The 10513-nt window shown below is 36.0% G+C and overlaps 1 protein-coding gene and 1 pseudogene across 1 annotated transcript; both read left to right on the top strand.

Moving 5' to 3' along the window:
* Positions 1 to 587: 587 nt before the first annotated feature.
* On the top strand, positions 588 to 5487 carry LOC108820454 (uncharacterized; annotated as a pseudogene).
* A 2723-nt stretch (positions 5488 to 8210) lies between these two features.
* On the top strand, positions 8211 to 10509 carry LOC108822923 (E3 ubiquitin-protein ligase BRE1-like 2; the record flags this gene model as incomplete). Its single annotated transcript, XM_056993006.1, is given in 10 exon segments — positions 8211 to 8428; positions 8545 to 8706; positions 8799 to 8886; positions 8986 to 9216; positions 9305 to 9472; positions 9635 to 9825; positions 9925 to 10008; positions 10092 to 10211; positions 10298 to 10337; positions 10340 to 10509. Coding segments are annotated over 10 exon segments (1371 nt in total), but the record flags the coding sequence as incomplete, so codon positions are not given.
* Between the last annotated feature and the right edge of the window lie 4 nt (positions 10510 to 10513).

Here is a 10513-nt window from a genome sequence, read left to right as displayed (position 1 = left end):
ATAACATAATTAAGTTGAAAAGTATTGTCAGGTATTACATATACTTTGTGTAGTTAAATATACATTATTTTAGTCTGTATGGCTACCCATACGGTGGTCAATACTTCAGATAAATAGCAATCATTTTTCCTAAAAAATATTATACGCTATTTGTTAAATTTGTCTTCTCATTTTTTTTGTTGAAATCATCTTCTTGTTTTTTAATTATGATTTTCCATTTCCCTTGCAAATAATGTTCAGCATTAGGATGTACACAATCGAAAATTAATATGAATATTTTACATGAATTTTTTTTCAAAAAAAAAAGAATATTTTACATGAAACGTATTCCGTGGTGCATGACCTGATATCACCATAGTTTATGAAATACGCTATAATGTGGTGTTGAGACGTAATGAAAATATGAAGTACTTTCTGGATAAGTTTATAAAAAAAGTATTTTCTGGATAATTTCGTGAAGTTTGGCCAAGAAATCCACAATTAAACCCATCGACTCCTCGATGATTCTTGCCCACAATCAGAAACTATCTCCTCTCTCATTAATTAACACACAAACCAAAGATCACTAAAACATAAAAACCCACAACATGGGAACACTTGTGGCACATGTTTTAACAGGTTTTGCCTTCTTAGCCCTTGGATTATGGCACTTATGCAACAATATACAACTATTTTCTCTACGTCCAAACACATTCATTTCATCCCCATGGTTCCCAGTACCAAAGATCAGGTACTTAGAGCTCTACTTAATAATGATCTTTGCATCAGCTTCCATATCAATGGAGCTCTTCACTGACTCTAGAAGACACAATCCCTTTGACTCAGATGGCACCATCCCATCGAACCGCCTCCACAACTTTGAACATGCTTCCATCTCCATGTCCTTCCTAGTTTATGCTGTTTTCGCACTTGTTCTTGACCGTGCAAGGCCTAGAGCGGCCGCTTCTGAGGGGCTAACTATACTAGCTGAAGCCGCTGCCTTCGCTCAGCAGATACTTCTCTTCCATTTTCACTCAGCCGACCACATGGGCATTGAAGGACAATAACATTTGCTCCTCCAGTTTATTATCTCTGTCTCTCTCCTCACCACTGTAATAGGTATATTGTGCTTAAGTAGAACCCTATAATAAATATCTATATTACTAAAATAAAAGTATATTTATAAAATAACCCTAAATTTATTAATTATTTACAAATCTATGCCACTAAGTATTTAATAACCCTACATTTAAGTAATTTATGTCTTTCCTAATTTATTAAATCATTTCGTAAATCAGATTTTAAACTAAAAAATATTTGGCAACAATAAATTTTCAAAAATGATTTTCCTGAAAAATAGATATTCCTTATTTTGCATTGTTACTAACATTCATGTATTTCATTATGGCAAAATAATAATCTTTCAAAATTACCCGGCCCAAATTACCACTGTCATTTTCATATTTGTGTTTTTATGGTTTTTATTATTTTCCCAAGATAATGATTTAAGAATCTATATTTACTTACTATTTAAAAACTATTTCTTCAAAAATATCTGTAGGAAAATAAATTTACTTTAGTAATATAGATTTTCTAATACCAAATGGTTAAATTTAATACAAATTACTCCCTCTGTTTCTTAATAAATGTCATTTTAGAGTTAGGCACACGGATTAAGAAATCATTAAATTTTGCATATTTTCCATACAAAAACATCATTACCCATACATCTCAACCAATAGAAAAATAAAATGCATAATAAAATTAATAAATTTTGCATTGAAAACTTAAAACGACACTTATTTTGCAACCAAAAAAATTCCCTACAACGACACTTAATATGAAACGGAGGGAGTATTATTTACTAAATAATAAATTTTTAAAATATATTTATGATGAAAAATTTATGTAGTAAATAATAATTTATAAAATATATTTATTATGAAAAATTTATGATACAAAAGCCAGTTAGAAAAATAAAATTATATGATCACATATATAGTATACAATATGTTCCTGTAAATATAATAATATGCAATTAATTATATGGTGACAATCTACAATATATAGAACTTAAAAATAAATATAAATTTATAAAATAAAATAAAATTAATATACGCGTGCGGTTGCGCGGATCAAGCTATATATATATATATTTCTAGTTAGTTTCCCAATCCTATGAGGATTGGTCCAAAACATACCTTATTTTGACATACATTTAACGTTTTCACATTTTAATTTGTTTGCTTTGTTTTATAATTTACAATTTTGATAAATACCACATAGAGTTATTTTGACATCATTTTTATTTTACTTCAAAAGGTATTGCCTTGCCGAAGAGTTTTTTGGTGAGCCTTGTGAGATCTTCAAGTATAGCTTTTCAAGGAGTGTGGTTGATATTGATAGGTTTTTTTTTTTTTTTGTCATCAAACATACAGACTCATATTGACTCTGTACACCAAACTGGTAGCTCGGCATCCATGTGAATGACAAAAGACGATTGTTGTCTGGCACTGCGTGCTAAACGATCCGCCCTTGAATTTGCCGTCCTTGGTACATAGATGAGCTGTGAGCTATGGAAACTACTTTGTAAGCTTCTGATATCCTCCAGATAACTTGCGAACGCCGGCCACTCTTCTGGTTCCGAAACCATCTTCACCAACTGAGAACAATCCGTTGCAAATGTAACCTGAAACTGACGTAAATTCCTCATACATTCCATTGCCCAAATCAATGCTTCCACCTCCGAGTGAAGGGGAGATATACTTGCCCGCACATTTCGTGCCCCCATTAATCCCTCATATCCTTCCAGAGTACTGTACCATCCTTGTCCCGAGAAAGAGTCTTTATCCTTCCACGAACCATCTGTGAAGCACCATCTCCCTGAAATTGAAGGAGGCTGATATGCTTGAGGTGGTATAGTGTGTCGGATAGTCAACTCTTGGGCCGCAGCCCACATAGTAGCCTCCGTTTCAGCCAGCTTTAGTGTATCCATGGCATCAACATCCAGATTACTAAAGACCTTACTGTTCCTTGCTTTCCAAATATACCATAGGATCCATGCAAATTGATGATCAGTCATCTTGGGTAAAACTCTCCAGAATAAATGATCCATGTTATTATACAATGATTCCGAGGGGAAAACATGTGGATGTGTTGGTATAGTTGATAATGCCCATATTTGCCGTGCTGGAGGACATTCAAAAAATACATGATTCAAAGATTCCTCTGTACTCCCACATCTGTCACAAATAGTGTCCCCTTGCATTCCTCGGGCTTTTAAATTCTTTTTAACCGCAACACACCCTGATACAATCTGCCAAAGAAAGTGTTTTATCTTTGGTGGACACTTAACCTGCCAACAAAAAGCTTTTAAAGAATCTACCGTTGGTCCATAGAAAGCTAGTTTATTTTCTTTGTCGGGATAAACCATTTCCACCTCATATCCTGATTTAACCGTATATTTTCCATTTTTGGTAAAATGCCAGCCATCCTTGTCTTTTATACAAAACTTACTGAGAGGTATACTTTCAATAATCTTTGCATCCAATGGATCCACCAAGGCCCTAATGGCTTGTGAGTTCCAAGTCCTAGAACCTGGAATAATGAGAGATTCAACCGTAAGTTCCGGAAATAAATCGTGATGGTTTTTGTTTGCAGGTCTCGGGCGAGTGGTTGGGAGCCAAGGGTCATTCCATACTGAAATAGATGAACCTGTTCCCACCCTTTTAATTAGTCCTTTGCTAACCAGAGATCGAGCAGATACGATACTCCTCCATCCATATGATGGAGAGTAAGAACGGATTGGTTCCAGGGGTGAAGCGTTCCGGAAATACCGACCCTTGAATACTCGAGCAAATAGAGTATTCGGTTTATCTATGAGACGCCAAAGTTGTTTTCCAAGCATTGCCGTATTGAAATTCAAGATATCCTTAAAACCCAAACCACCCTCCTCTTTAGGAAGGCAAACCTTATCCCATGATTTCCAGTGCATGCCTTTCGTGCTTCCTCCCGGACTCCACCAAAATTTCGCAACCGTACTCGTAAGCTTCTTTATAGTAGTTTTTGGTAATCGATAACAGGACATTACATGGTTCGGTAAAGCCGTAACCACCGATTTAATAACCACTTCCTTCCCTCCTTTAGTAAAGTACCTAAATGTCCACCCATTAATTCTTGTATCTAATCGGGTTTGGACAAATCCAAAGACTTGTACCTTAGATCCACTTAGATTTTCTGGTAATCCCAGATATGACCCCATACCTCCGATATTCTGGATCCCCAATATATCCCTCATCTCTTGCCTCCTAGATTCCTCAATCTTATGTCCGAATTGAATAGATGATTTTTGAAAATTAATCAGTTGGCCCGAGACTGCCTCGTACTCCTTTAGGATCCTGAGAATAGTCTCACATTCTTCCCTCTGTGCCTTACAAAAGAAGAGACTATCATCTGCAAATAGCAGGTGAGATATCGGTGGACAAGCTCTCGCTACTTTCATTCCCGTCAATTGTTTTCCTTGTTCCGCTTTCTTAATGTTTGCAATCAGAGCCTCTGTACACAAAATAAAAAGGTATGGAGATAGTGGATCCCCTTGCCTAAGACCCCTTTGTGGGGTTATAAGTCCCTTTGGTTGACCATTGAGTAAAACCTGATACTGAACCGAAGAGATACATTCCATCATTAGTTTTGTCCAATGTGGGTCGAAACCTAGTTTAGTGAGAAGTGCTTGGATAAAATCCCATTCCACCCTATCAAATGCTTTACTCATATCCGTTTTTATCGCCATATACTTATTTTGACAAGATTTATTTGTCCTCAATCCATGAAACATCTCTTGAGCAATCAGAATATTATCTGAGATCAGCCTCCCTGAAACAAAAGCCGATTGTGTTTCCGATATTAGTCGTGGAAGACATATTTTCAACCTCTCACAAAGCACTTTTGATATAATTTTACATCCGACATTACAGAGACTGATGGGTCTCAACTCTGTCATCCGTGTAGGTCTTTCCGTTTTTGGAATCATACAAATGTTGGTAAGATTCAACCTTGGATCCATATCTCCTGTAGTTAAAAAATGATTAACCAATTCCACCAGATCATCCTTTATAATATGCCAAGAAATCTGAAAAAAAAGAGCAGTCATTCCATCCGAGCAGTCATTCCTTGATAGGTTACATGGTTTACAAACCGAGTTTAATTCCTAAGGGATGTTTTATTCACGATGAAGAAAGACACAAAGGGGTTAAGTGTTCAACGGAAGAAGCTCTTGATAGAGCTAAATCGTTGGTCAACATTGAATTCAGCTGGTTATTCGTTACAAACACAATGTTTGTTGTAACACTATATTTGATTCTCGATCGGGTTTATGGTGGAAGCATACAGTACTCTAGTATAACCACCAATTATCCAAGTGAACAATTTGATGAAGAGCAACAACACTTTGAAACGCAGTCGACTCAGAAAATGTGTTTTGTCCAAATAGGTAAACTTGTTGATGATTAATATTGTCATGTAATACAAAAAGTCAATATTCTAATGAAAACAATAAAGTAAATGACAAATATGTCGTCTGTAATGTCTGTTGTAATAAAAGCAAGTTCTCCAAACTATTTCCCTCTACACCATTACCCAGTTTTTTTCTTCGCTTCTTGATATTTTCAACACACATATAAGGAATGAAAAGAAATAATATATTTTTTAACATTTCTAATTTTTTATATCACTATAAGGAATAAATTTTTTCGATGCCAAAAAAGGAATAACTTTTTTCCTTTTATTCATTTTTATTGTAAAAAACTATTAAAAATTATTATTCACTAAATATGATAAAAAAATAGTTATTCCTCATCATTTCTATACTTTTATTCCTATCCATTATTTTTTTATTTGTTTTTAATTATTTTCTAGTGGTTATCAGTTAGACCCGAACATATCGCTAGACAACAACATAAATATTTAGATAGGAATTAATAATTACTATTCAATTTTACGAAACGGAAAATCAATTCAGTTAAACAAAACTTATCCAGAAAATAACATTTAATAAAATCCAATTAGAGGACTCAAATGCAATCCAAGAACCCAACAACCTATTAAGAAGACCCCCCTAAATGAAACATCGGTTTCCAAATAGTTCTTCATTTCGTTTTCCTTTATGGCACTTATTTTTCTTTCTCTTGGGCCTCACGTCAGGTTCGCAAATGCGTTTCCATCATTCCATGTTGCCTGATCTGATTCCATTGATTGCCTATTGTGTATTGATCATTTCATGTTTTCATCAACCATGCGAAAGAAACAACTATAATGTTTTTTGGTTTAAAAATTATAAACTTTGTTACTTCTTTAGTGTTCATTCCACCAATTTCAGCTATGATTTTGTAATGGGTATTGCATAACGCAACAAGACGGTAATTCACTACCGATCTTGGTCCCGTGGGATGAGTCGAATATGTGTTTCATTCTGCTGTGGATGAAGATATCTCATGTTAAAGAAGCTCCTGATATCTTTTATCACATCTGATCAAATTATGTGCCAATAAGACTGGTAAAAAAGAGTAGAGAAACCATCGGAGCCTCGGGTTTTTCCTCCAATAATCAAAACTGCCGCTTCTGCAATTTCTGAATCACTCGGTATAGTAGTTAGGATTTGGTTCATCTCCGGTGTTACCTTACAGGTGAGAAGATCATGTAACTGGGTAAAGGACATGTTGCCATTAGATGTAAAAATCTCCTTGAAGTACTCGGAAATCATTCGGTAATCTCCTGTTCCTCATACACTACTCCTCCATGTTGGTTTTCAATGACTAGAATGGAGTTAATCGTGTGTTTGGTTCTAGTGGCAGCATGAAAGAACCCGGTGTTTCTATCCCCTTCTTTGAGCCATTGGATCCTACCATTTTGTTTCCAAAAGAGTTCCTCCGCTCGGTAAGTTTGTCGGAGTTCAAAAATTAACAGTTAAGTCACAAACAACTCTTGTTAGTTTTATATCAATTATCCTTTGCCACTAAACCTGAAAAAACCCAAAATTTCCTAATTCAAATTCTAATTTTGAGTGAAAACGATTTTTAGTGGCTTCCAATGATATTTGTTTCCGTGACTGGATCAGATTTGCTCTCTTATCGCGGAAATCGCTTTTTACATCACCGGAAATCGTTTTCACCCAAAGTTAAAGCTTGAATTTGAAGATTTCAAAGTTTTTCAGGTTTAGTGGTGAAGGATAATTGATATAAAACTAACAAGAGTCATTTATGACTTAATTGTTAACTTTTTAGTTACTAGTTTGCCAAATCAACTATTAGTTGGAGTAGACATATGCATTTTACCCGGACCCGAGGATCCAACCCGGAACCGACCCGAACCTAACCCAAAATTTACAAGTACTTTTTGGATCTTAAATTTCTTTTAATTGAAAAAAGCGGAACCGAATAAACCTGGACCCAAAAAGAACCCACTCGAATAGATTCGACCCGATAAGAACCGATTTGTACCCAACTTAAAAATATGTATTTGTTGTTATTTTGTAACATTTTTAAGTAACATGAAGTTTTAAAATTTAGAGTTTAAAAATGTTTTATTTAATTAATAATAGTTTAATTTAAGTAATTTTTAAAAATTTAGATATATATGATAAATATTAACTAAATATAGTATGTCGTATCTTTTTTAGATCCTAAATACATGAATCCGATCCGGATCCGGATCTTGTCGGGTCTCGAACTGTTCGGATCTTTAATTTGGATATTCTACAGATATTAGAATTAAAGACCCAAACCGTTCTGGACCCGACAAACCCGATACGAAACCGACCAAAATAATTATAGGTATTTATATGGATCCAAATTTTCAGGATCCAAAAGACCACTGGATCCGAGAGAATCTGGTCCGAATCCAATCCGACCCAAATGCCCATGCCTAAGTTGGAGAATGAAATATTACAAGTAATAGTTTGGTATTAAACTTGTTGATTTCAAATAGTTGAGGATTTAAATGCTCATTTTCCCAAATCATTTAGCTCTGTGTGTGAGATCATGATCAATACTACGATCTAGCTCCGTGGAAAACAGACCAGAAATAAGTTTTGTTTAATTTTTAATACGTTTTTACTGGGCCTCTCTATTCTATTAATGGTTCAAAAACAATATAGGCCCAACAAACCTTTGGGCTTACACTGTCACACTTTGCAACAACACCGTTTTGTTATTCTCTTATAGATTATAAAAAAAAAGAAAAAACAATAATCAAAATTGATTCTCCGGCGAACTCTCCGAACCTCCGTGGGGATTGATTCTGTGAGAACGAGTCATATCGATTTTAGGGTTTAGGTGTTATGGAGAACCAGGAATCGGACGAGCCGATGCAGAAGAAGCCTCATCTTCTGGACTCCGTTTCTCCCACTGCCGCCATGTCCCTTAGTTCTTCACCTTCTCGCCCCGTCGCCAAAAGTGTAAGTCTTTTTTTTTTCCCACTGTAATGAGAGTTCTGTGAATGATTTTGATTTAACTTGAAAGCTATGGCCTTTGATGGAACCAAGGACTGTTCACAAGTGTTTTTATTTTTTAGGTTGATGCCACGGTTCTACAGTTAGAGAATCAGAAACTGGTCCAGCAATTAGACCTGCAGAAGAAACGTATGTACGATGTTGAGACCAAGATCCAAGAGTTGCATCTCAACCAAACCTCTTATGATGACCAACTTGTCTCTGTTAACCGCCTTTGGAACCAGGTCAGGAGTTGTCTTAGAGAGACTAATTGCACAATGATTTAATTTAGAGGGTCTGTGGTTTGTTAAATTTGTTGCATTTTTTGACGGTTTAGTTGGTAGATGATCTGGTCTTGCTTGGAGTTCGTGCTGGAGCTAATCATGAGGCTCTCAAATACTTGGACATTGCAGATAAAAAGCGAGGTACTTTTACTAAGAGACCTCTCTCTCTCTTGTTTTTTAACTATGGTAATCATAATATATCTTTACAGTTCAAATATCTTCTGTCTCAATTTTGTGTAGGTTCAGTTCCTCCATGCGCTGCTGAAGAAATGTTTCTATGTAGACTTCTTCAAGTAGATTCCATAGGTACTAGTAATTGTGATGAGGTAGTAAGAAAGGTTGAAGAAGGTCTTGCTCTGCGTCATTCCTCTACGGTGGAGTTGATGGGTGTCTTTGAAAACAACATTGCTTCTCAGAGGGCCAAAGCTGAAAGCATATCACAAAATTTACTTGCTGTGAAATCTGCAGAAGGTTTGTTTGTTGGTGTGTCAATTATCAGTTTGTTTTGTTTTAGAAGCCACTGTTCTACAGAAAATTCACAGACTCTTTTATTTTCCAGATGCCACTGTTCAGTTGTCCAGCATTAACGATTTAATGAAAGAGGAGGCCAAAAACTTGCGTGAGATGATTGATGTTTTAAATGCGAGGCACAAAGAACATACTGAGCAGATTCAGGCGTATGTAAGCAGCCATTCAACAGATCAGTCCGAGCTTAAACACCTCAAAGGTTAAACATAATTCTAGAAAACATGAGAAAATGAGCTCTTTGTTTGTATAAGCATAGCTTGTGTCCGTTTGCACTCTGGAACGGGGATGTAACAGGCTATGTTGATTAGCATAGTGACATTTGATAGTTCTTATGAGTATGGAATATCTTTGATCATTGAAGGTGAACTGGAAGAGATCAAGGCTGAGCTTGAAGAAAATAGAAGAAAATTGATAAACCTGAAAATGCAGAAGGATGCTGCATGTGAAGGTCATGTAACATCACCAGCGGTAGCTAATGGAAGCGTCTCTCCTGAGAAGCCTGTAGATAAAACGAAGTTGCGTGAATTGAAGGACTCAATTGATGAAATAAAGGTAACTCTAGCTCGCTTTTTGCAATAGTAGTTCATATATTCATCTTGTTTTTCCTTCCTCACGTGTAAGCTCAGTAGTGTTTCGAATGATTTACTCTAGGCAGTGGCAGAAGGTCGTCTGTCTGAGCTCCAAGCTGCACAAGAGTATAATCTTTCCTTGTCAAGACAGTGTCAAGATATTGAGGTATATTCACGATATTTGGGTAAAGATATTTCGAAGAGCAATAGTTGCAGTTGACAATGACATGTTTTTCTTGATGGATGTAGAATGAACTAAAGGATGATCAGTATATATACTCGTCTAGACTGTATAGCTTGATCAAAGATCAACTTAATCACTGGAATTTGGAAGTGGATCGGTACAAAGTTTTGACCGAGGCCGCTCAGGTCAGCTTCTTATTTAATCTGCGTGTGTTTCTCTCCCTCGTAAGTGAGTGAATTTCCCGCCTATCCTTGTCTAATCCTTGCTTCAGGCTGAAAGGTCCTTTGTAATGAGACGGGAGAAGGACCTAAATCTAAGGAAGAATCCCTGGAGGCAGCTAAACAGAAGATAACTACTGTTGGTTCTCGAATTGAAGTGCTGGAACAGAAGCTGCAAAGTTGTATAGTTGAAAAGAATGGACTAGAGCTTGAAACAGAAGAAGCTATTCAAGACTCTGGTGATGGTCACTCCATTTCAGTACTCATTT

This window comes from Raphanus sativus, chromosome 8 (genome assembly GCF_000801105.2).
Source record: "Raphanus sativus cultivar WK10039 chromosome 8, ASM80110v3, whole genome shotgun sequence".
In the NCBI taxonomy this organism is placed as follows: Eukaryota; Viridiplantae; Streptophyta; class Magnoliopsida; order Brassicales; family Brassicaceae; genus Raphanus; species Raphanus sativus.
This window is presented reverse-complemented; position numbering and strand designations above follow the sequence as displayed.